This window comes from Scyliorhinus torazame, chromosome 11 (genome assembly GCF_047496885.1).
Source record: "Scyliorhinus torazame isolate Kashiwa2021f chromosome 11, sScyTor2.1, whole genome shotgun sequence".
NCBI lineage: Eukaryota > Metazoa > Chordata > Chondrichthyes > Carcharhiniformes > Scyliorhinidae > Scyliorhinus > Scyliorhinus torazame.
In genome coordinates this window covers 221,554,783-221,580,331 of record NC_092717.1, presented here as the reverse complement: position 1 = coordinate 221,580,331, position 25,549 = coordinate 221,554,783, and the positions used below count along the sequence as shown (strand labels likewise).

The 25,549-nt window shown below is 46.4% G+C and overlaps 1 protein-coding gene across 2 annotated transcripts in view; it reads right to left on the bottom strand.

Annotated features, from left to right (window-relative positions):
* Positions 1–25,549, bottom strand: part of mtcl1 (microtubule crosslinking factor 1) — a 252,955-nt gene that overhangs the window by 87,098 nt on the left and 140,308 nt on the right. For both annotated transcript variants that reach the window (XM_072468349.1, XM_072468350.1), the window contains exons 4-6: positions 14,689–14,748; positions 8,043–9,368; positions 4,698–4,853 (exon numbers count right to left, since the gene is read on the bottom strand). In XM_072468349.1, coding sequence (XP_072324450.1) covers positions 4,698–4,853; positions 8,043–9,368; positions 14,689–14,748 — 1,542 coding nt within the window. The remainder of the gene's footprint in view (positions 1–4,697; positions 4,854–8,042; positions 9,369–14,688; positions 14,749–25,549) is intronic.

Sequence of the window (25,549 nt, the reverse complement as noted above, 5' to 3'; positions counted from 1 at the left end):
TATGCACTTTCAAGAACTGGATAACATCAAACATTAGTTGGGGGGGGAGTGGTTGGGAGAGTTGGGGGAGGGGGGCTGTGTGTGTTAATGATGACTATGGGTGATTCCTGATTCCTTTTTGTTATTTGTTTATGTTAACATGCGGGCTAATGTTTGGGAGTTTGGTGGGAGGATGGGATCGTTGTTATTGATATGGGGATTGACATTATATTTGTTACTGATTATTGTTTATTGATGGTGGGTGCAAATCTGGGAGAAAATGTGAAAAAGGAGGAGAATAAAAATATTTTTTAAAAAAGTAATCGCCAAAGAAGAAGAAAGAGCCTACGGTGTGACTACCTCTCTATACGTGCTATCCACGATACATACACCTCAAGGCTGCTCCACAGTGTCCTCAGCCGCTGCTTCAGCTCCAAAGCCTGGGCTTCCAGGAGCTGCACGCATGTTGGCCCCGGACACTGGAAATGTTCCCGGTTTCCCACATGGATCACGAGGAGCACCACGACTTTGAGCTTACTTCCTTGACTTACCCCTTTAAATTAAACCTTTGGAAGATGCTTAAGATCAGATTATATTGAGTTCTCTCGGGTCCTTCTTCCCTGGTTCTTGTTACCACAGAGTATTGCCCTTATGAACTGTAAACCACAAAAGACCTTACAGACCACAAGTGATAAAAGTAGTAAGCACTGACCTGACTTTACCCACCACTTATCAATCAGCTCTCTCCCTTGTAGCCCCTACTGCTGCAGCAGGGCAAGACCCCTCTCTGAAGATTTTAAAAGTTAGAAAGCCAAACAAAAGCACCTCTTTCCCCTCTGCAGCGAATTCCCACTGTGCTCCAAATTCCCAATACCCACACTCACTCTGGCTGTGTCTCACACAGAAAGTGTTCTCTCCAACTGCTCGTGCGCAAAGCTCACCGCTCGTACGCTTTCAATAGCCCCTTTCGTAAATACAGCTGAAGTGACTCGTATCATCTGCAAACTGTGAAATTGTGCCCTGTATAGCCAAGTCCAGATAATTAATATATATCTATTAATATGGAGTTATACTGAAATTAATCATCAACACACAGTGCAAGCAAATGTATGGCCTATAACATCTCATGAACGTGTATTGATGCGTCATAGAACCCTCAAAATACAGCCAAACCAACTGAAATTAACTCTGATGTTTTTGCATTGAAATAAGCTAAGAGAAAATGAACATATGAAGAGTCATGTACAAGAATTGGTCCATTAAAGGTTGTCGCTCTAGGTCTAGATCGTTTTTATGTCATGGCACACTTTTATACGATAAAAGATTTTGAGGCAGACCTAGTGTCATAGAGGTCTACAGATTGGAAAAGGCCCTTCTGCCCATTGTGTCTGCACCAGTCAAAAATAACCACCTAACCATTCTAATCCCATTTTCCAGCACTTGGCCCATAGTTTCTTATCTCTGTCTTCGTCCCTGACTGCAAGTTTTGTTTTAAACTTCTCCCTGTCTTCTCTCCTGTCTATTTTCCAGCCTCTCCCTGTTTCCCTCGTTTCAACATCTTTTGTGTTTTTGCTTTTTGCGCAGGCGCACTGTCTTCAACTCCGTGGTTGGCATCTCCAATTCCCAAAGAGCCTGGATCGCCTGTTCATGCATTCGGAATGTGTTATGTTGGTAATCCGAACAATGCATGCACAGGCCGGGAATGGCCCACGCATACGCAGTTGCCTTTTAAAATTGTCTGTATCACTGTACTTCAAGTGTTATTCTGAACAGTTGTTGGTCTTTGGGTACAAATGTTTTTCCTAATATATCTACTTAAAATCTACTTTTCGCAAACTGGAATTTTGTACATTCAAAATGTCAGCAAAACTCAAGTTCGCAGGAGTGTTTTTTAACTTTTACCCCAAATTGGTGCAGTGTTGGTAGATCTGCCATTACATCTGCGCAAAGTTAGCTTGGGTGTCGATAGGTTCAGGTCTCATCAGCATAATCTGTGCCAATTGTGATGCTCAATGAACATCAGCAGGGGTCCGAAAATGGAGGGAGCTAGTCAAGATTGGCCACTAAAGGTGAGGAAAGCAGGGTTTGGGAAGAGAGACATGTAGCAGGTTGGTAGTGGGTGACGGTATATTTGTGGGGTTACCCCTGCCTTTCTACTTCTCCTGGCTCTACAAACTCTGACACAAAAAATTGCAACAGGTTATTTTTAGGACAGCTTCCTGCACTCCCCCTGTCCGATACACCGGAAGACATTGGTGAGAATTGTCCAACTGGGGACGGCTGGCGGGAAACCATGCACAGCATACTATCTAAATCATCTTTCTTTGCAACTACCATCACAAACGCAGTCTGAATAAAGATCTTTTCTAATGAGACACTTCCTTCAGATTGTGGTTTGTGTGAGGCACTGTGCTGGTAATAATTTGAGTGCTCTGGGAGGACAGGAAGTGTTGAAAACTGAATTGGTGCCAGGAACAGAAAGAAAAAAGGCAATTATTTTGTACAGCGAGGTCACGAGTGTGCACGTCATCAGACCAGAGCTGGGGTCCAAGTGGGATACAGACTGCACTATCGCAGCAAGTCTGAGGGCAACATCTGTGCGGACGGAGGGAGGGAAGGGAAAGGAAGAATGTTGTGCTCGATCACCCGGTAGGAAGATTGGTCTTCAGCCGACCAAGCCTATAAAGAGTGCCTCGCAGCAATGACCCATGGTGTGGCTGGAACTCAGTTGTGGCCACTGCTGGGGCTACAAGCAGTCCAAGGAAAAGAGGAGAAAGAACACGAATGCTGGTTTGTGAGTCATGGGTTTTTAGTCGAGGAGGGATTGTGGAACCTGGGAGTGGGTGCATATGTCGTTTTTTGTTTTTTGGGGGGGGTGGAGTGATGGAGGGAGAGGGGTTCTGGAGGTGGGGTGGAGGCAAATAAAGTGGGGGGTGGATAACCCCGATAGGCATATGGCATCCCCACCCGAAGAAGGTAACCCCCTTCCTTCCAACCTTTTAGCTTAATTTGCTGAAAAAGCAGGCTGGCCTCCTTCATTTTGCCTTCCCCAGCCGTATATTAAGGAATCAGGCCATAAATTGGCCAGTTAAGGATCTCTGTAGAGCTAAAGGCAGACGGGAGGACTGGTTGATGCCAAGTACCCACCCACCATATTATGTGGGACAGCTTGGGGATGGGTAGGAAGGTGATGGGCTAGCCACCCATTCTATTTTGTATTCCTCCACCACAGCAAATTTGCCAGGTGGGGATCATAATATTCTCCCTCATGTACAACTCCTCTGACTCTTCCCCACCTTTTTGCATTTCTAACAGAAAGCTTTGCTAAATACTCACTGATCCTAAGAGTTAGGTAAGCAAAACTCCAGGATATTAATCAATGTTCACGCCTTCAGCAATGTTGTACACAGACAACATCACGATCTCTGCAGCCTGCGAAGGCCTTTCTGTACAATCCTCCTATTTATCGATGATGAAAAGCAAAGGTAGCCCTCATGGTAGATCTCAAATGTGAAAGCCAAATATTAGGACGGCTAGACTTTATAGGATGGTTATCCGATGGCTATCCAGGGCGGCACGGTAGCACAGTGGGTAGCACTGTTGCTTCACAGCGCCAGGGTACCAGGTTCGATTCCCGGCTTGGGTCATTGTCTGTGCGGAGTCTGCACGTTCTCCCTGTGTCTGTGTGGGTTTCCTCCGGGTGCTCCGGTTTTCTCCCACAAGTCCCGAAAGGCGTGCTTGTTAGGTGAATTAGATATTCTGAATTCTCCCTCTGTGTACCCGAACAGGTGCCGGAATGTGGCAATGAGGGGATTTGCACAGTAACTTCATTTAATGTAAGCCTACTTGTGACACTAAAGATTATTATTAAAGATGATTATTATTATGTTTTAAACTGTTTTCTTTAACGCAAGGTTAAACAGAACTCCCTCAAATGAGTGATGTTGTGAAGCTGTACTGAATGCTGCCTTTATGATCTAGTTACCAAATGGACAGGAGACCCAGGTCAAGCTCTACTGAAAGTCAAGTGCAAGCTTTAACTCTGGGTCAGAAAGGGTGGAATCACAGAGGAAGTCAGGCCAAGAGCTTGGAGGAACAAGACCCACAATAGGCGCTGTTATGCCAGACGGAAGAAAAGGACTGATTTTAAGCACTAAGCAGAGTGCTGGTAAGGAGAGAACCCACATTCGAAGAAACCAGGATTGTGAAAAGTTTCTTGCAATATATGAAGTCCATTTGTTATGCTCAAAGGATTCGGTGAAAATAACTTGTTGAAAAGAGTATTGGAAGATTTACCTGAGTGAAGCTAGAAGAAGGGATGCTGTTAACATCGGGAGAAATTGGACTTTAGACCCAAGACTACAAGTTCAAAGAGACTGCGGTATAATGGATAAACATGGCGTGGGGTTTTCGGTTGTGTTAAGAAGTCAATTAGGAATACGTTTCTGTATTTGATGCCTACCGAATTATGTTTACTCAATGTTGATTTTAGTTGGTTTGTTACAGTAAAAGTTTTAAAACGTGTAATCGTATCATTTGATTCTTTGCACGGGCCGTGGGAAATTCATATCTCTTAAAGTTATCAGTCTCTATGGGGGTCGTAACACAGGGATTCAAACCCATTCCCTTAATTGGGAAACTAGCTCCAGAGGATGTGAAATGCCAAGTCACTCAAATTTATTTCCCTTAAAAACGCAAACAGCATTTTCTTTAGTTACCTCCGCACTGAAACAGCTCTCGTCCTCCGTCCTGTATATTTTGTAGTCTCCATCAGCTTTGCGGATTTGGTCCATGGCACCTCGAGTCTGGAGGGTCTCTTGCTCATCTCTATAATCGGGGACCGGCTGCCAATCTGGCTGGTCCCTCAGTTTGGACTGTTGAGTGCATGGGCGATTTAACAAAAACAACAAAGGACAGGGGGGAAATAAAAAAAACACAAAAATGGGTATAGTAGACGACTAAAAAAACTACAAGACAAAGAAAAGCGTGAAAAGAAAAACCAACTTAAACACAGTGGCATAAGAGAGTGATGAAAACAGAACCAAAATGAGTATAAGCAAAATGATGGGCTGAAACATCTGAAAAGAAAAAAGAGAAAGAGAGAAGAAAAGAATGCAAACACTGGTTATGAGGCGCATGCAATGAAGGATGCATGAATCAAACCAACGGTAAGCTTACAGATCATGAAAGAGTTTGGATACAAGGTGTGCCTATCCTCGCAGGAGCCATGCAGAAAGCGTCATCCAGCGGTGGTCCCTCAGCCAGTGGCAAGTACCATCCGGAAATCATTGTGCTGCCTGTTCGAGGGCACCACGCACTCCCTTGTGTCGAGGAAGGCGGGATGCTAGATTTCATGGCATGTGGACCTTGTGTCTTTCCATGGATCATTAAGCAAATTTTGAATCTTGAAACGCCTCTGGAATTCTGTTATTCAGCTCATGGAGTGGGATCCAAAGGAACCTGAGAAACTCATAGTGATTAGATAACAAACAGGTAAGCCTATACATCTCTGTTGGTGATAGCAATGGATAAATTATATTGCTATGATCACTATTCTGTTATGGGTGTAAACCTCTTTACTTTGAATGAAGTATCATCTCACTTCACTTCTGGACAAACGTGTTGAACATTTATCTGCTAACATCACCAACAATGATTTTTAGGAATTTTAGAAATGTAGGACTTTTATGAGCTACTCTTTAATTAATTATAACAGTCCTTCGGTCTTGCCGAAGGCACACTCACGCCATGGGTTTCCCGGTGGTGTAGGCGGATTCAATGGGAAAGTGGAGCCTGAAGTTCCCGTCACGCTCAACGGCAGGCTACCTCCCACCGCCAAGAAACGCACCGCGATGAGGCCAGAGGATCTTGTCCAACATTTTGTGGCCAACAGGCCTCCAGCAACTTGCTAAAGTGGCTAATGCTTGACATTTGGGATTGGACAGTGGTTGCCAGAAAACAGTACCAACCATGGAAATCCCTGAAGATGAACAATCAACACAACACTGGTCAGTGATTAGTGACCTGGGGGTGTCCGTGACAAAGGAGAGGTAGGGTTCAAAGTCACAATTTGAAGTTTTGTACGTGTACTTTCCAATCTGATTTCGACCTCCAACCATGGAATTGTAACCGGTGAGATTTGGAGTCTCACAGCTCGGCAACATTTACAGATTTTCCAGGCCTACCAATGAAATGGATAAAACTCCTTACCATTTATATGTATAAGGGCGCGAAGAATATTAATTAAGTTTATGTGCAAATTTTCCTCCGCTGTCAGTACAATGAAATCTTGACTTCTAACTACTCCAGTGGATGAACATAAAATCGTCAGAGGGCCATTCAGCCCCTTGAGCTTTCCTGCCATCCAATTAAACCTCGGTTGAGGGGAATCCTAATTCCATTTGCACACTTTGGTCCCTATCCCTCAATAGCCTTTCTGTGGAAATTTTGATTAGTTTTATTTAATACTCCATTACGATGGCTTGGAGGAATTGCAACATAAAGAAATGGACAGGGACAACTCACAGGGTGAGCACCCCCATTATAGCCTTGCAAAATATAACTGTACGCCAATGTGAGTGCCAGGTTAACTAGCTGCTAGTGGAATGCAGTGGCCCCACCGCTTTCCCTGCCCTGATAATTTAACTCAGTTTAAAGCAGTTGTTGAACCAATTTGTCTGGACCAGTACTCCATTACATAGCGTACTTAAGTCATTAAGCTATTAGGATGTAAGCTTTGTCAGGTTTAAAATCTCATTCTGTAACATCCACGCCTCTATGAACATGCTCAAACAGTGCAAACAAAGTTAGGGTTAGTTGTATATTCCAAAGTTCAAAATCAACTAGGGGAAGGGGAGGGCAGCAAAGGGTCTCATGAGAGGGAGATAGTAAGAAGTCTTACACCAGGTTAATGTCCAGCAGGTTTGTTTGGAATCACTCGCTTTCTGAGTGCAGCTCCTTCCTCAGGTGAGCCAAGTTGCCGAGAGGGAGATAGGAAAGGGATACATCATGACTTACTTTGACTGTAAAACTGGCCTACCTGGTTTATAACCAAAACCATCAAAAAGCAGGCAGTTCAGCTGCATCACAGCTTCCCAGCTCATGACCAGCGCTCTAAAAGTGCTGATACCAATATTTTGGGAAGATCTGTGCAGAAAGATGAGGAGCAATTCTTCCCCCCTGCCCTCGGTCAGCTCTTGTGGACTTGCTGGAGCTCAGGGCTGAAGCAGCTGCTTTCCTTGCCCCAATCTCATCATCTGACCATCACCAAGTGAATGTGTGATCAACGTGACATTTAGAACCACAGTATTGAATTTGCCAATGCACCTGTCTGTGGGATAGCCCAGGAATAGCAGAGAGCGAGTGGACTTGTCGGCACACTGCCCTCAAATTTACAGGGGTTAAAAATTCTGTATCCGTGCCCACTAACTCATGACTTTCCTGACATTCGAGGGAATGGCCACAAAATCAAGCACTGGGCGGGATTCTTCGGACGCCATTCCCGGCGAAGCACCATTCGCTGGTGGCGGGATTTTTTCTTCCCGCCATTTGTCAATGGGATTTCCCATTGGAGCTACTCTACGCCACCGGGAAACCCGCTGCTAGCGGGGAAAATTTGATCCCGACGAACGGAGAATTTCAGCCAGTGTGTATTTTTAGTGAATGGCCGGTCTATAGTGTGGTCCCTTGTTAAAAGAGCATTTTGAAGTAAATAGAAGTTTTAGGTATCTTTTTAGATCTAGAATTTGAGTACTGCTACATTTTATATTTGAGCCAGTCTCGATAAGCTTTTGAAACTGGGATGTAAGTGAACAATTCTCTCATTGCAGTTCTAACAGGCCTGACTCATAGTTGCTCTGGCAATTTTCCCAACTATGTTTGAAGCTTCACATCAATATCCATGAGCTGAGCACAGAATGTATTTAGTACAATTTTTTGTTAGTGTAGTTTGGTTTATGCTTAGTAAAGAAGCAAAGTGTTATTTAGTTTAAAGGCAGCAGCAGCAGAAGCAGCAGCAGTAGCAATAGCGTGTATCTAAGAGCAGACAGGCCCGGCTCGCTTACCTGGAAGTCGGTGATGAGCTCCTTCCCCAGGGTGCCGACGGGGGAGTCTCGGGACATGGATGTCACGGAGGAAAGGAAGCTGGCAGACTCTGTTAGGTTTGGCATGGGCGACAGGTCGTCCATTTGTTCCCTGAGCCCTTCCCCGAGGTGGTCAACTTTCTCCATGAAGGTGTGTAGCTCTGAGCGAAAGGCCTTCATCCTGGTGTTGATGGTGTCCAGGAGCTCCGGCTCGTTTCTGCTCTCACTCCTCTCCCCGGCTTCATTGAAACCCTGGTCCGAGGCGGCGCTCCTCACCAGCAGCTTGGCATCGTAGATCAGGCTGTCGGTGTCTGTGATCAGGCGGTCCACAGTCCGGCCCAGGCGCTCCGCCTCACGTTTGATGTTGATGAGGGACTCGGTGTCTTCCCTCTTCCTCAGCAGCTCCAAGGTGCAGAGGTCGGTGATGTCGGAGGGCTTGCTGCTCCCACAGCCGGAGGTTTTCTCGCAGACTTCTTCAGAGTCGCTCTCCCCGCCAATGGGCCCCTCTCTTTTGGGCTGGGGTGGGCCCCTGCTCTCCTCGCCGTCACTCTCCTTCTTCCCCGGGTCGCTGTCGGCGTCGCTGTCTCTGGGGCTGGCGGTGCGGAGGCCCAGGTTTGACGCCAGGTCGTAGCGCTGCACGTTGGAAATCAGCACTCGGTTCTCGTACTGGAGCTTCATCACTTTTCCGCTCAGCTCGTTAATCTGGAGCCGGGCCGCTTTCAGCTCCTCCTGGAGGGAGCCCCCCGATTTCAGCAACCCGTCCTCGATCCACGTGGCCTCCTGGCCGGGCCCACACTTCAGGATGTTGAGCTGGTTGGTGAGCTGCTGGTTGTGTTCTTCAATCTCACCGATGGAGCGGCGCAGCAGCTCGGCCTCTTCCTCCACGAACTGCAGGTGTCGCCGCAGCTCCGTGGCGCACTCCACCGAGTCGCCATGCGGCGAGGTAGGGACGCTCGACACGTGTTCCCGGTTGAGGCAGTCCCTATCGTGCTGACACTTCATGTCATCCATCTCGGCTTTGAGGCCCCTGTTCTCCACTTCCAGCTCCACGATCTTCCTGCCCAGAATGTTGGCCTCCTCTTCCACCAGCTTCAGGCGCAGTTTCAGCTCAGCCTCTCTGGTGCTAGGGGGCCCTCCGGCCTCGCCGGTGGGGAGCGGACTGTCCACGTCCCCGTAGATGGACTTGTACTTCTGCAACTCATGCTCCAGCTCGTCCTTCTCCCTTCCCAGTTTCGCCATTTTCTTGCGCATCAAAGAGCCTTCTTCCTTTGCAAACTGGAGCTGACACCTGAGGTCAGCGCTATCTTCCTGAATTTAGAAAGATTAACAGGTCAATGAGCTCGACGGAAATCAACCTTAAAATGTTTACTAAGACTACAAGGACCAGTTATCAAAGTCTTCCAATAATTTACTCAGGAATTCAATGCACACAGTTTTGAAAGCTGAGGGCAGCACGGTGGCACAGTGGGTTAGCCCTGTTGCCTCACGGCGCTGAGGTCCCAGGTTCGATCCCGGCTCTGGGTCACTGTCCGTGTGGAGTTTGCACATTCTCCCCGTGTTTGCATGGGTTTCGCCCCCACAACCCAAAGATGTGCAGACTGGGTGGATTGGCCACGCTAAATTGCCCCTTAATTGGAAAAAATGAATTGGGTACTCTAAATTTTAAAAAAAGTTTTGATAACCCCAATGAGGGTTATCAGTGCTGGAATTAAGGGTCTAAATACACATAACGTCAGGCACTTTTGATGCAGAATGTCACACGGAGGAAGTTGAACGCCCACTCTACCTGAGGTTCCACTGATTTAAACAGAAGGGAATCCAGATAATGCCAATTGGCCAGAATTCCCTGAAAACGCCACACCACATCTGGAAGGCCCAACTGTGCACTCTTATAAAGGCTGGGAATTTCAAAGACATCGCTCTTTGGCACAGCACAGGAGAAGGAATGATCACACTATATTATTTGTGTCCTAGACCCAAGAATTGAATTTGGATAGATCAAGATTAGGCAGATCGCCCTACATTGTAACCCAAGTACGCAATGCGTACAGAACAAAGAACAAAGAAAAGTACAGCACAGAAACAGGCCCTTTGGCCCTCCAAGCCTGCGCCGACCATGCTGCCCGTCTACAGCCTTTCCAAATTAAAGCCAGGGAGCCGTAAGCGAGTTACTCAAATGTTCTTTTCACTTTTGGGACTTTACTTAACTGGGATGACTGATTTGGATCATTGAAACGCCAAAAAGCAAGAAAGACTTGCATTTATATGGCACCGTTTACAGCCGCCGGATGTCCCTCTGGCCTTTACAGCCAATCCACATGCTGTACGGATCAACCATTGGGTGTGGAATGAATGAATTCCTGTTTAAAGCTTTGATTGCTGGTGAATAACGTGCGAGTGAAACTTTGATGTGGCCAATTTAAATCAATTTTTTAAAAATCATTTCCATTTCAGTCAACTTTGAAGAATGAGTAAACTGCTGTGAAGTACATGCCAAGTATCTCGTCAAGGGGGATGGAGTGAGTGTGAGCCAGAGGCAGATTGCCCTAAAACAATCAGATAATTACATTTACATAGTGCTTTAATATAGACGGATGTCCTGGGGGCTTTAAAAGGGCATTCTCAGATAAAAAAGCCCGAGGCTACATTTATGCCAAGTTAATGGTGCCATTAATGGATACTGAATACGATCTAATGAGGTGAAAAATAAACCAATAAAGTGTGGCCACATCAATGGAATGCTGCAATGCCTTACGATAGTAATTGTTTCATTTTCAAGTTAATTGCCAAAGGTGGAACAGAGAAAAATATCAGTGCCTAGGTCTTTTTAGAAAAACGTTAATTAGCTGCGCAGGAGATGCTGATCCACTTTAAAGCACTGTTCCAGAGCTTCCATTCTTCACACATAGCTTTCAGATTTGGTCCAGCTGCAGGCTATCTGACCATGGAAGGCATCACAGCACAGCGTGAGGATCAGTGAATGGCCAGCAAGTACGGCAAATCTGCATGATTCTTTCCACCCTCTCCCCAGCCTGGGGGTGGTTGAAGCCAAGGCAAATTTTAATTTGGCAGGGAAGGCTGGTGCCCCCGCAGAGGGTGGAAGCGGAAGTTGTACCTCAAATCAATCAATCAATCCCAGCCCAGTCTGAGGACTGATGTTAGCCAAAGCCTGAGAGCGGGTTGAAGTGAGGGGGGGGGGGGGTCTCTTTCCTCATCAGGGGCTGTCGAAGTCGAGATTTGGGGTCTTCACCAGGACACTCTTGATGCACCTGTTGGTGCCAGCATGTTCTATTCCTGTCAGGCTGGCCTCAGGCAAAATCAGCGAGGGGAATATGTGGCTTTTGCAGGGTGGACAATTGTTCTGTGGTCGAATTAGTTACTCCAAAACCATTAATCTATAAATTCAAACTGAAAGGTGAATTATGGTCACAGTTGATCGCATAGTCCACATGGGAATGGGACTGACTGGGATGGTATACAGAGAGCTGGCTAGAACTCAATGGGCCGACTGGCCTACTTCTGTGCCATTATTAAAGGGCGTCCCGATGAAAGAAATTAAAGATAGAAAACACCCAACCCCTGACCTCAACAACACCCCCGGCCTCAAAAATACCCCCCCCCCCCCAAAAAGAAACCTCCCACAGAATGCCACCCCGCACCCCCGCTGCCAGGGGGCATGCCTGGAGAATTCCAGGGGGCACTTCCCAGGCATGATACTCTTCTCCCCACCCCCTGCCAAAGCGATGCACTCACCAAACTCCTCTGGTGGGTTCTGCTTGCCAGGTGCCTGTCCTGGGGAGGGCACGCCGACATGAATGGACAATCCATTATTGTGGGGGGAGAGGAATTATCAAGCATTAGGGGCTAATGATGACATTTAAATGCATCCAAATGGCGAGCCCACGTTCAATGTCGGGATTCCAATTGTGTCATTAGGGGGGGGGGGCAGTGACAATCGGAACGGGTAACCCCGCCGGCATAAACAGTGTTTTGGGACTCACACCGGATTTCCCGCTCCTGCCACCAATCCCACCCCCTGCAAAATGGAAATGGAAAATTCCCCCTTGTCCTTACAGTGGGATCGTATGTTTTGACGATTACCTGCTACTATTTTTGCCCCAAATGGGGGCTCAGTGTGGCTGTCAGCATTTTATTTTGTTTGGGAACAGAAGAACCTGAAAGAAAAATGTATAACTCCGCTGATTTTAATTGTTGGCTGTTAGTACTAAGATCAGCCTGCTGAAGTGTGGCCATTAGGGTCACTGGAGGTGAGTGCTGCTAGTGCTCAGATATGTAGTGAGGAACTTTACTTGGCATCGGAGAGACATTTCTTAGTGAGCTCTCTCCGCTCCAAGGGAGGCCAGACAGCTGTCGTTGTCGGTGGATTTGAGGGGGGAGCAGTGAGCCAGCAGATCAGCTGATAGGGAGGAAGGAGATGGGCAACTGGGGAGGAGGCAGAGCTCACCAGCAGTGGATAGTAATTTGGGGACTGGTGAATATCAAGTAACTTTAGAGCATAAAAAAAGACATGACTCATCAGTCACATTCCATGCAAGGCAGCAGAATGTTAACAGCAGACTCCTTGCCCTCTATAATAAAGACTGGGAACATGGGGCGGACACAAAAGGTTTCAAAGATGCAAACGATGTGCATTCCTACAAGTGCAGGCTGCCGCGCGTTTATCAATAGCTGGCATAATTCTCACCTCCATCATCATCCTCTGCCAACTGGATAAATAACTAGCAAAAATTTCTTCTTCCAGAAAGCCAATGGGGTATTAGACAGGTCGTGCATCAGCCCACCAAATCGAGGAAAAATGTAAAGGACATCAGGATTTCTGTACTTTTTGTTAACTTAACAAAGGCATTCGGTTTTGTTCACTGTGGTGTTCTGGTGACCTTTGAGAACAGGGCCAGTTTAAGGACTGTGACATAATTTATGCCTTATATTGCAATGGTGGGGGCATCTCCATTCTAAGGTTGTGCAAATAAATCGCTCATGCCATGCTCTTTCCCATGTCTGTTTGCTACTCGCCTAAGCTCTGGAGGACATCCAATTGCTCTCAGATTGCTTTGCTCGAATGGACAGTCCTTTGTTCTTAAGATCAAATAGTCATGGGACAGCTCATACCAGGCTATCAGCACTGTGGCTTCAAGCAATAACTTTCCACTTAAGATCACAGTCAAATTCTGCTACCTAGGTGAGACTTTCTCTCATGGAATGCCACAAATCAACGATGGCATCACTCACTGGATTGGCAGGATCAGCTCCACCTTTGGTAGACTCGAGCGAGGTCACTTCTTGGTGTGAGTTAGTCTGCCGACAACAGTCGGCTATGTGAGAAGTGTTACCCTCACAGGGATTAGGGTCGTGGATCTGTGACCACCATAACATCAAGCGACTTGTCCATTTCCACTTAGCTATCTACAAAATATTGGAGGCATCACATGGCAGGACAGGAGATGGAACACTGATAATCTGAAATGTGGTGACTGAATTGGAAAAGAGGCCGCGATTAAGAAGGTCCTGTTGTGTTGGTCTGGCCATGTCATTCACCCGAGTGATTGCAGCATTCTCAATACCATGCTCAATGGTCATTTGTAGTCAAGTTATCATAACACGGGAGGTGAAACGCTTCAAAGATACAGTGAACGTCACTGTAAAATCTTGCAACAATTAACTGGGATCCCATTGGTATGTCTGGCAAGGTTGCGAGGTCCAGTGCCAATTGCTCAAGGAACCTGGTCTACCCTCCGCAGTGGGTTTTCAGTGTCATTCTTCATTCAGGACCAGATTCCATTCCCATGTCTCCCCCCACAAGAACAAAGATCATCCACAATCCGACAGGAGACTCCAAAGTATCATACTGAGCAAAGGTGTATTCAACACATGAATTCAAAGTGAATGACGAGGACCAGGTGAGCACCGCCTCAAACTGGTTTATGGTTGATTTAGGATTGCTATCAGTAAATTATTTTACACATAAAAAGCGACCAAAGTGCACTTTATGTTAAGGTGATAGGGGAGTGGCAAAAACGCTGGAAATATTTAATTGGATGAAACGGTCTTGAAGGATAGAGCAAATAAGATGGGCAGAATGGCTTTCCTTCTTGGTTTTCACTTTAAAGCATTGCACAGCCCAGCAACCTCACCACCCTCCAAAGATCTTGCCACTCTGTTCCTGTTTCTATTATTTACCAGAATGAGTGCCCTCTTCACTTTGGTGGCCAAACTGGTTTAAGTGAGATCGTAATTGTTGCCATTCACGTTTGTAAAATATTCCTTTAATTCATTTTTCTCATGCAGTTGGGACAATAACTACTTCGTCCCTCTCACCTGCTTCTTCCCCAGGGCCCCTGTCGATCCCTGGTTGATTTGTCTGCAATTGCCATTCACGCAAAAACATACACGAGGAAGTTAAGAATAAACCTTGGAATAAAAAGGTTAAAGTTGCAAAGTGAGTTTATTTTTATCAGCTGAAGTCAGTGACTCTTCAAAAACCATTATCACATTGACAAGAGAACCTTAAGGTACCTGTCCCCCAAAGAAGCAGGAATTGGGTCAAACATGGAGGGTCAAGAGAACTCATAACTGTGGAGTGTGAGTATCCCCAGTGTTGACGTATTACCTGAGTCGCACTTTTCTTATCTTTGTAAAGCTCTCGGCTTCCTCTTCGTTTCAAGGAGCTCTGTAAGACACAAAGGCCAAAGAGCTATCGTGAAAAAAAGATAAGGGATAAGATAAACATTCATGGTGGGGTTGGTGGTTAAAACAAAATTATCACCCACTTATGAACAGATTTAAATTCAACACCTTAACACCTCAAGTTAAAATGGTAGGCAAGTGGCAGGGGCATTATGCAAGTGTTGGCATAATAACAATTATTTTAAAACTTGTACCAGTGAACAATAATGTGACAATCTTTTCACCATTATCCGAAAATCCTGCAGTTATAACGTACTTATCACGACCACTGAATGTCTCAAAATGCTTTAAAGTTAGTGAATTGAAGTCAGTTTATTCAAATTGACATCGCTATTGTCATTTCAGCATTTATAGGACAATTGGAAATATTATTTATTTTGTGACGATTTGTAGTGTTGACACCCTGCCCTTCAAATACTCTTCCTGACATGGCTGTCAAATTATTTTCTGCTTAGTTCTACAGCTTCACTAGTCTTCAGCTTTTCTGGGTTCAGACGACCTCTGCTGCCCTCAGGCGGGTTAGCTATTGGAAGCTGATACTGCCCAGATGACCTTTGAGATAAGGCTCCATTCCTTTTTAAAAGCTACCATTAATCACAGTCCACCTTCGTTTTAAACAGTTCATTATTTTCATGCATTGGTCTTATGGCATAGCCAGGGTGTCCAAGTCTCAGGGGGGAGAAAAAATCAAGGGACACTTTGACATGGGGGACCAGACGAGTGGGCAGAGGCTGCTGGTGGACCTGTGAGAGTGGGGAGGTAGTTTGCAGGAGGAGGTGGGGGGGGGGGGGGGAGGTAGTTTGCAGGACCAAGAGGAGCCATCAGGCTGTGGGAGCTGGGGGGGTGAAGATTCTGGTGTAACTCGGGGAGGGAGGGGAGAGGGCACAGTGGGGAGTAGTGTGGGTTCACGCCTGCTCAGAGTGCATGTGCAAACTTTAAATGCCGGAAAAACGTATGAAGCCTCAACCCAGGACACGGGACGGCAGTTTCAATTTCAGGACAGACCTATGGATTCCTGGATGGTATGTACTCCTGGGGGCAGCGTAGGGAGAGATGGTGGCACAGTGGTAATGTCACTGGACTAATAATTCGGAAGCCCAGGCTAATACCCCAGGGCACAAGATCAGATCTCACCATAAGAGCTGGAATTCAAGTTCAAATAAAATCTAGCTTGTCTCGGTAATGATGACCATGACAAATACCATAGACTGCGGGGAAAAATCTATCTGCTTCTCCCGACCAGGCCTACATGTGACTCCAGTCCCACAGCACTGTGGCTGACTCTTTAAATGGCCTCAGCGATGCGCACATCCCATGAAAGGAGAAAAATGGTTACGTTGTGCTAAATATTGGGTGAGATTCTCTGGCCTCCCCATGGCGTGTTTCTCGGCGACAGGAGAGAGTCTGCCAATGGCTGGCTGCGGGATCTTCTGGTCCCGCCGTTGTCAATGGGATTTCCCATTGAACCCACCCCACACTGCTGGGAAACCCGCAGAAGGGGTACGCCGCAGGCAGGATCGGACGATCCCACTGGCATCTCACTCATTATATCTTTTCTCTTTTTGGTTCAGAGTCACTGGGCAGTGGGTTCAGGTGTATCTCTGCAAACATAGCAAGTTGGTAAAGTAATATACCAGTAAGATATCACGACACAGGTCCAACATTTACAGAGAGAGTTTCCTATAATTGAGCTTGGCTATTGGGTCGCCTGGGATGTTGCTCTTGAGGAAAACTGCTTCGAGCAGTTGATTGGAATTGTGTGGGTAATGAAGCCAAGCTGATTTACTATTTGTTTTAATTCAGTGTTGAGGCAATGGTGTGGGCATTCATGCCCACCCGATTCTCCTCAATACCCGTGTTCAGGAGACCAAAATACTCAAGTGTTGTGACAAAATCATTTCTCACATGTTGAAAAAGCACCTTTTTACTTTAACTATCAAAAGCAAACACAAATTAATTTGTGTCATTTTGAAGTATTTTGTTTGCATAATATCCCGCCAATTCTCTCTCCTCCCCCCCCCTTGAAGCCAGTTGACTCATTCCAATTCTCAGTCGCCACTCACTCCTCAGGTGTCAATCTTGAATGTCAAGGTGGGCTTTTTAACTGGAGTCAACCAAGCTCAAAACTACCTCAGCTGAAGGTTTTCGGCACACATTTTCAGGAACCTTCACTTGATACCAATCAGCTACAGGAAAATTGGTGGCAAGACAGCTGCAGAATTGCCATCCGCCTGGAATTTCCTGTGCTATCCTGCTCAAAATCAGGTGGGATAATGGTGGAGAAAAGAGGAGATCACAGTTCCTCTCCGAGGCAATGAGAGGAAAATCAGTCCAAATCTGCTAATTCCTCAGAAGCCAAACAAGGAACCAGGCGGAGACTTTTGAATAAAGTTATTGGGGTAATGGGCTCCAGGAAGCAAATGGTCAGATTTTAGTCACAATTTTAACTATATGTCCACTCCAACACAGGTAGGTGGGCCTTGGCTATTCATGGAGAGGCAATACCACTCCCCATCCTGCATTGCTTAGAATACCTACAGTGCAGAAGGAGGCCTTTCGGTCCATCGAGTCTTCACCAACCCTCCAAAAGAGCACCCCACCCAGGCCGACTCTCCTCCCTATTCCTGATACTCCACCTAACCTTTGGACACTAAGGGGCAATTTAGCATGACCAATCCACCTAACCTGCACATCTTTCGACTGTGGGAGGAAACCAAAGCATCCGGAGGAAACCCACGCAGACAAAAGGAGAATGTGCAAACTCCACACACAGTCACCGAAGCGGGGATTGAACCCGGGTCCCTGGCACTGTGAGGCAGCAGTGCTAACCTCTGTGCTTGCCACCTCCCCCCTCCTCCCAAACAAGCAAAGGTAAACCCACCACGGGTATTCAAGGTGTGCTTTGACGAGGCTGCCGGAAATGGTGCTAAAACCTGTACCAAACCTTGAACTGGGGTGAGAGAGAGGAGATTCCTACTAAATTTACAAACAATAAAATTATAATAAATTATAACGTAATGAGCAATATCACCACCGACCTGGACTGTTATCCATTTCTAGGTGGTCCTCGCAGGAGGTGGAATGGACAGCAAGTGAGTAGACATTCCAATGGAAAAGTTTCTACTGCAATGCCACACCCTTTTCTGAAGCTTAAGTGTGGAATATATATTCTGATTTGATATTGCAATGTGTCAAATGGAGGCAGGTAAAGGTTATTTTTGCCAATTTATATCCCTTATGGCATCATTGAAAGTTGAAATAATGCACTAGGGTGACCGATCGGGTCTTGGTGTAAGATTACAAACTGGTTTCACAGTATAGACTCAGAGAAGATGCTTCCATATGTGGGGAAGGCAAGAACTGAGAGGTTCACAGATAAAATATAGTCACTAATTAATCCAATAGGGAATTCAAGAGAACCCTCATTCCCGACATAATTGTTAGAATGTGGGATTGCCACCACAAGTGATTGAGGCGAATATCGACACATTTGAAGGGACGCTAGCTAAACACATGAGCAAGAAAGGCACAGAAGTAAATGCTGATGGGGTGAAGTTAACATATGTGTGGGAGGAGGTTTGTGTGGTGCATAAATACTGGGTTCAAACTGTTGGGCTGAATGACCTGTTTCTGTGCTGGTCACAAAAAGATTCTTTCTCTCTCCAGGTTGCCCTTAACATTTATTGTTTCATGGGCTACCAAGTGTGTTGGCATAACAGCAGCAACTTGAAAAGGGCAAGCAGCAAAACAAGACGAGTCTTTGTGGGTAGTTAGAGTGACCCAGACACTCAAGACGTAGAGATTGCATCAGGAGGCTTTTAAATGCAGAAATGATGAGAAGAGACAGAGAGACTTAGGGACAGTGTTCCAGAGGAAGCCACAACACAGGACCACTTGTGTGCTGAACAGCATTAGCAGTAAGTGATAGGTAAAGTTAAACAATTCCACTACAGATCAGATCCGAGCTCTGCAGTCCTGCAACCTCCAGCCGTGAACGATGCTGGACAATTAAACAACCAACTGGAGGAGGAGGCTCCACAAAGATGGAGGAGCCCGGCACTCCAGAGGTGAGTTGAGAGTGACTGCCCGTGACATCAAGGCAGCAGTTGACTGAGTGCGGCGTAAAGGAGCCAGAGCAAAACTGGAGTTAATGAAAATCGACAAAAACTCTCCACTACTTGCAGCCATACCTGGCACAAAGGAAGATGGTTGTGGTTGTTGGAGGTCAATCATCTCATCCACAGAACCATAGAACTGATATAGCACAGAAGGGTGTCATTTGGCCCATCTTGTCCATGCCTGCACAAAGACTCCCAGTTGCCCTTTCTAATCCCACATTTCTGCTCACGGCCCAAACCCTACAGATTACAACACTTAAGGTGTCGGTCCAGGTACTTTTCAAAAGAGCTTAGGTTCTCTGCCTCCACCACCAGCTCAGGCAGTGAATTCCAGACACCCACCACCCCCTGCATAAAAAAGATTTTCCTCATATCCTCTAGGACATCACTGCAGAGGTTCCTCAGTGTTTCATCATTGCCTTTCTTCCATCATAAGGTCAGATGTGTGGATGTTCACTGATGGTTGGACCATGAGCAGCACCATTTGCGACTCTCAGAGGCTGAAGCAGTGCATGTCTAAATGCAGCAAAACCTGGACAAATCCAGGCTTAGCCTGACAAGTTCCTATGAAACTCATCTCCAAACTCTGTGGCCTTGGCCTCGGCGCCTCCCTCTGCAACTGGATCCTGAACTTTCTAACCCACAGGCCACAATCAGTAAGGATAGGGAACAATAGCTCCTCCACGATCATCCTCTACACCGATGTCCCACAAGGCTGTGTCCTCAGCCCCCTACTCTACTCCTTGTACACCTATGACTGTGTGGCCAAATTCCCCTCTAACTCGATTTTCAAATTTGCTGATGACACCACTAGTGGATCGGATTTCAAACAATGATGAGACAGAGTACAGGAATGAGATAGAGAATCTGTTAAACTGGTGCGACGACAATAATCTCTCCCTCAATGTCACCAAAAGGAAAAAGATTGTCATCGACTTCAGGAAGCGTAGTGGAGAACATGCCCCGTCTACATCAATGGGAACGAAGTAGAAAGGGTTGAGAGCTTCAAGTTTTTAGGTGTACAGATCACCAACAACTTGTCCTGGTCCCCCTATGCCGACACTATAGTTAAGAAAGCCCACCAGCAACTCTACTTTCTCAGAAGACTAAGGAAATTTGGCATATCACCTACGACTCTCACCAACTTCTAGATGCACCATAGAAAGGATTCTTTCTGGTTGCATCACAGCCTGGTATGGATCTTGCTCTGCCCAAGACCACAGGAAATTACAAAAGGTCGTGAATGTAGCCAATCCATCACGCAAACCAGCCTCCCATCCATTTACTCTATCTATAGTTCCCGCTGCCTCGGAAAGGCAGCCAGCATAATTAAGGACCCCACGCACCCCGGACATGTTCTCTTCCACCTTCTTCCGTCAGGAAAAAGATACCAAAGTTTGAGGTCACGTACCAACCGACTCAAGAACAGCTCCTTCCCTACTGCCATCAGACTTTTGAATGGACCTACCTCGTATTAAGTTGATCTTTTCTCTACACCTTGCTATAACTGTAACATTATATTCTGCAATCTCTCCTTCCTTCCCTATGTACGGTATGCATTGTTTGTACAGCATGCAAGAAACAATACTTTTCTCTGCATACCAATACATGTGACAATAATCTTTTTAAAAAAAATTTTGAGTACCCAATTCATTTTTTCCAATTAAGGGGCAATTTAGTGTGGCCAATCCACCTAGCCTGCACATCTTTGGGTTGTGGGGGTGAAACCCACGCAAACACAGGGAGAACGTGCAAACTCCACACAGACAGCGACCCAGAGCCGGGATCGAACCTGGGACCTCGGCGCCGTGAGGCTGCAGGGCTAACCCACTGCGCCACCATGCTGCCTACGTGTGACAATAATAAATCAAATCAAAATCAAAGACAAGTGGCAAGTTACATTTGCATCACACAAGTGCCAGGAAATGACCATCTCCAACAAGGAAGAATCTAACCATCTCTCGTGACATTCACTGGCATGACTAGCGTTGAATCCCACATTATCAATGTCCTGGGGGTTACCATTGACCGGAAACTGAACTGGTCTAGTCATTTAAATACTTTGGCAGGTCAGTGGCTAAGAATCTTGCAGTGATTAACTTACCTTCTGACTCCCCTAAGCTTGCCCTCCATCTACAAGGCACAAGTCAGGAATATAATGGAATATTCTCCACTTGCCTGGATGATTGCAGCTCCAACAACACTCAAGAAGCTCAACAGCACCCAGGATAAAGCAGCCCGCTTGATTGGTACCCCACCCACAAACATCCACTCCCTCCACCAGCGACGAACAGTGGCAGCAATGTGTACCATCTACAAGGTGCACTGCAGGAACTAATCAAGGCTTCTTAGACAGCACCTTCCAAATCGTTACCATCTAGATGGACAGGGGCAGCAGACACCTGGGAACACCATCACATGAAAGTTCCCCTCCAAGTCACTCACCATCCTGGCTTGGAAATATATCTCTGTGGCTGGGTGAGAATCCTGGAATTCCCTTCCCAGGAGCACCGTGGGTGTGCCTACACCACAGGGACTGCAGTGGTTCAAGCTCACCACCATCTTCTCAGGAGCAATTAGGGATGGGCAGAAAAAGCTGACCTAGACAGCGTCACCCACATCCTGTAAAGGAATAAAAAAAGGTTTTGCCACAGATAGTGAAGATAGTGGGTTGAGGAGCGAAGAATGCAACAGTGAGAGGACCAGAGGAAATTGGGGTGAGAAGGTTGCACAGCAGAGTGGAATGTGGTCATGGAGAGCTATGCTGGCAAGAATGGGAATTTAATATGTCACTATGCGGGGGGGTTGGGGATGGTGCTGGGAGACTTGACAGTCACAGGAGGATGCTAGATAAATTGCAAGCTTGCCTTTCAGTCCAATCCTATTTAAAGCACCGGACATGGTGAAAAGTCTGTGCCTCATTTTTTTTAAACCCTTCTTCATTGCTTCGTTATTATCAATTTTTCAGTTACTCTATCCTCATGTCCTCAGCATTTCTGATGCTTGGCCCTCCAAATTTACTCTCTTGTTCTGGTTCAGGTTTCAAATCACATAGTGATGCAGAGAATAGTTGGCCTCCATCACGTTCTAACGATGACACTTTGTAAAGTATCAGTGCCATTCATTTTCGCACCACTCCTCCACCTATGTTGTTTCTCCAGCGTCTCCCTCCATCTTTCGCCGGTTTGGAGAAATGAACCACTCGGATGCTGCACTAATTCATGGTGGAAACCCTTCAGCCTTGCAAATAAGGGCTGGTTTAGCACAGTGGGTTAAGACAACTGGCTTGTAATGCAGAACAAGACAAGCAGCATGGATTCAATTCCCGTTCCAGCCTCCCCGAACAGGTACCGGAATGTGGTGACTAGGGGCTTTTCACAGTAACTTCATTGAAGCCTGCTTGTGACAATAAGTGATTATTATTATTATATAGTCATTTATCATGCTGCCGTTTTCTAAACAAATGGGACAGCATGGTAACACATTGGTTAGCACATTTGCTTCACAGCTCCAGGGTTCCAAGTTCGATTTCAGGCTTGGATCACTGTCTGTGCGGAGTCTGCACGTTCTCCCCGTGTGTGCGTGGGTTTCCTCCGGGTGCTCCGGTTTCCTCCCACAGCCCAAAGATTTGCAGGTTAGGTGGACTGGCCTTGCTAAATTGCCCTTAGTATCCAAAAAGGTTGGGTGGGGTTACAGGATTACGGGGATAGGGTGGAGGATGTGGGCTTGGGTAGGGTGTTCTCTCCAAGGGCCGGTGCAGGCTCGATGGGCCGAATGGCCTCCTTCTGCACTGTAAATTCTACGATTCTATGATTCTCTGAACTGTTACAATTTACGACATTCGAGAGAACGGTTTCATTCAGAACTCCACACGGGAAAGTAGGGAGACAGTTTTGAGGCCTCATAACAGTTCCCAAGCACAGAATTTTAATTAATGCTGTTCCTCTCTCCCATGTCTCTCTTAAGCTTGCATTGACAATACATCACACAAGGACCGAGAAGATGGTTTAGTGAACCTGCTCCAGGTTAAGTGTAAAATCCACTTTGGAGTTGACCTCTAAGAGATATGCCAGAACACCTTATGTTGACTTCAGTTTTCCCATTTGTTGCTAGGCAGTTGAGTGTGGTTTACACTCAGCACCTCTCCAGCAGTCAGGCTATGATCATGAACTTGACATGTGGAGAATGCTCAGGATGCCTTTCACTGTCTGTCAGCAAACATAGAGAAATGAGAGTACCACACTCGTAACCAATCAATCTCTAAACAGGTTGTCACAACATAAGATATCCTTAGCTCCCTCAGTCTTCCCTTCTCCTCCTACTATCTACAGGCCTTTGAACCCCAATGTTAACATCACTTCCTCCGAGTTCACTTTGCCTTCCTCCGAGAAGTGTCAACTGTGTACTCTGTTGGTAGCACAATCATCTTTGGGATTCAAGTCCCACTCCAGAACTTGACCCCAAAACATCTCAGCTGACACTCTGGTACAAGACTGAGGTGGTGCTGCATTGCTGGAGGCGATGGGTGAAATTCTCCATTCGGGAGACTATGGTCTCCGATTTCCAGGCTATGTCCGGAGGATCCGTGGCGTTTTACATCAACTACTTTAAAGAGTTACCCCTTGGCCCACCGTGGGCTCCACCGCATTAGGGCCATGTTTGTCAAGACCTGTAGGGCTGAATTCTTCCGCTCGCCGCAAGATCACTATGGGCGGACGGGGACCATGCAAAGGTCGATTGACCTCGGACGGGAGATTCCAGTCGCTAGTGTGCGCAGTTGGAGAATCCCACCCATAGTAATTCTCACCTACGTGATTCCCAGCCCAGAGGACTGGAGAAACACGCAGGCCCGGAAAATAGTGTGCCCGGCCCGCTAAGTGGATGCAAATGGGTCATTAAGACATGGTACAAAAAAATCATCAAGAATCACAGAACACAGTCGGAATTACTGTAGTAAACTCGGTCAATGTATATGTTGTTTCCGATGGCAGTGGGGGACCGGAGCATTGGAAACGCATCGGCGCAGCCTCATTGGGACCTCTGCTACTGGCAGCGCAAGGCAGAGAATTTCACCCAATGTCTTTTGAACGAGATGTTAAACTGGTGCCCGGTCAGATGGACATAAAGAAATCCAATGCACTGACAACAAGGGGCATATCCCTGGTGGTCTAGCCAACATTCATCCTTTAATTAGCATCACAAAAACAGATTATTGGTCGCTATCACTTTGCTGCTTGTGGGAGTTTGCTGTGTGAGCATTTGTTGCTAGGTTTCCTACATTACAAATGACTACACTTCAAAAAAATGTGTTTCCAGGGCGGCACGTGGCGCAGTGGTTAGCACTGGGACTGCGGCTTTGAGGACCCGGGTTTGAATCCAAGCCCTGGGTCACTCTCCATGTGGAGTTTGCACATTGTCCCCGTGTCTGCATGGGTTTCACCCCCACAACCCAAAGATGTGCAGGTTAGGTGAATAGGCCACGCTAAATTGTCCCTTAATTGGAAAAAAAATAATTGGGTACTCTAAATTTATAAAATAAATAAAAATGTTTCCTTGGCGGCATAGCATTTTGAACTATCCAGTGATTGTGAAAGGTGATATATAAATGCAAGTCTTTCTATTTCCTTTCACTCTTTCAAATTTGGTGCCCATACTTTGAATGTAAATGTCCTTTATGGATGGAGATTTCATAGAATCCCTACAGTGCAGAAGGAGGTCATTCGGTCCATCGAGTCAGCACCGATCCTCTGAAAGAGTATTTCACCCAAGCTCACTTCCTTGTCCTATCCCAATAACCCCTTAGCCAAACCTACACATCTTTTTTGGACACGAAGGGGCAATTTAGCATAGCCAATCCACCTTACCTGCACATGTTTGGACTGTGGGAGGAAACCGGAGCACCGGTGCAAATCCACGCAGGCCCGGGGAGAACGTGCAAACTCCACACAATCAGCCAAAGGCCAGAATTGAACCTGGGTCCCTGGCATTGTGAGGCAGCAGTGCTAACCACAGTGCCACCATGCCGCCTCATGGATGTCAACATAATGAAGGCTTAGTCAATTCAGAGCTTTGCGAATATAGAGACTAAACAAAGACCAGATTAAATTTATATCTTTGTGCAGCATTAGATTATACTATAAAGTGAATATTGTGACCTTATATATATAACACGGTAGCAGAGTGGTTAGCACTGTTGCTTCACAGCGCCAGGGACCCGGGTTCGATTCCCGGCTTCGGTCACTGTCTGTGCAGAGACTGCACATTCTCCCCGTGTCTGCGTGGGTTTCCTCCTGGTGCTCCAGTTTCCTCCCACAAGTCCTGAAAGACATGCTTGTTAGGTGAATTGGACATCTGAATTCTCCCACAGTGTACCCGAACAGGCGCCGGAATGTGGCGACTAGGGGATTTTCACAGTAACTTCATCGCGGTGTTAATATAAGCCTACTTGTGACACTAATAAAGATTATTATAACTATTCTTGGGATCCTGACTAGTTATGAAACAAATACCGTCCACATGATTATAAAGAAACTAAAAATTCTGTATGCCATACACTTCACCCTCAAGGTAAAACCCGTAATTTCACCAGCACGCGGCTATGGCCAGGACACTGAACGATGAGCAAAGTGAACTGCACTCTGAAGTGTTTGGCTGTGCGATTGTTCA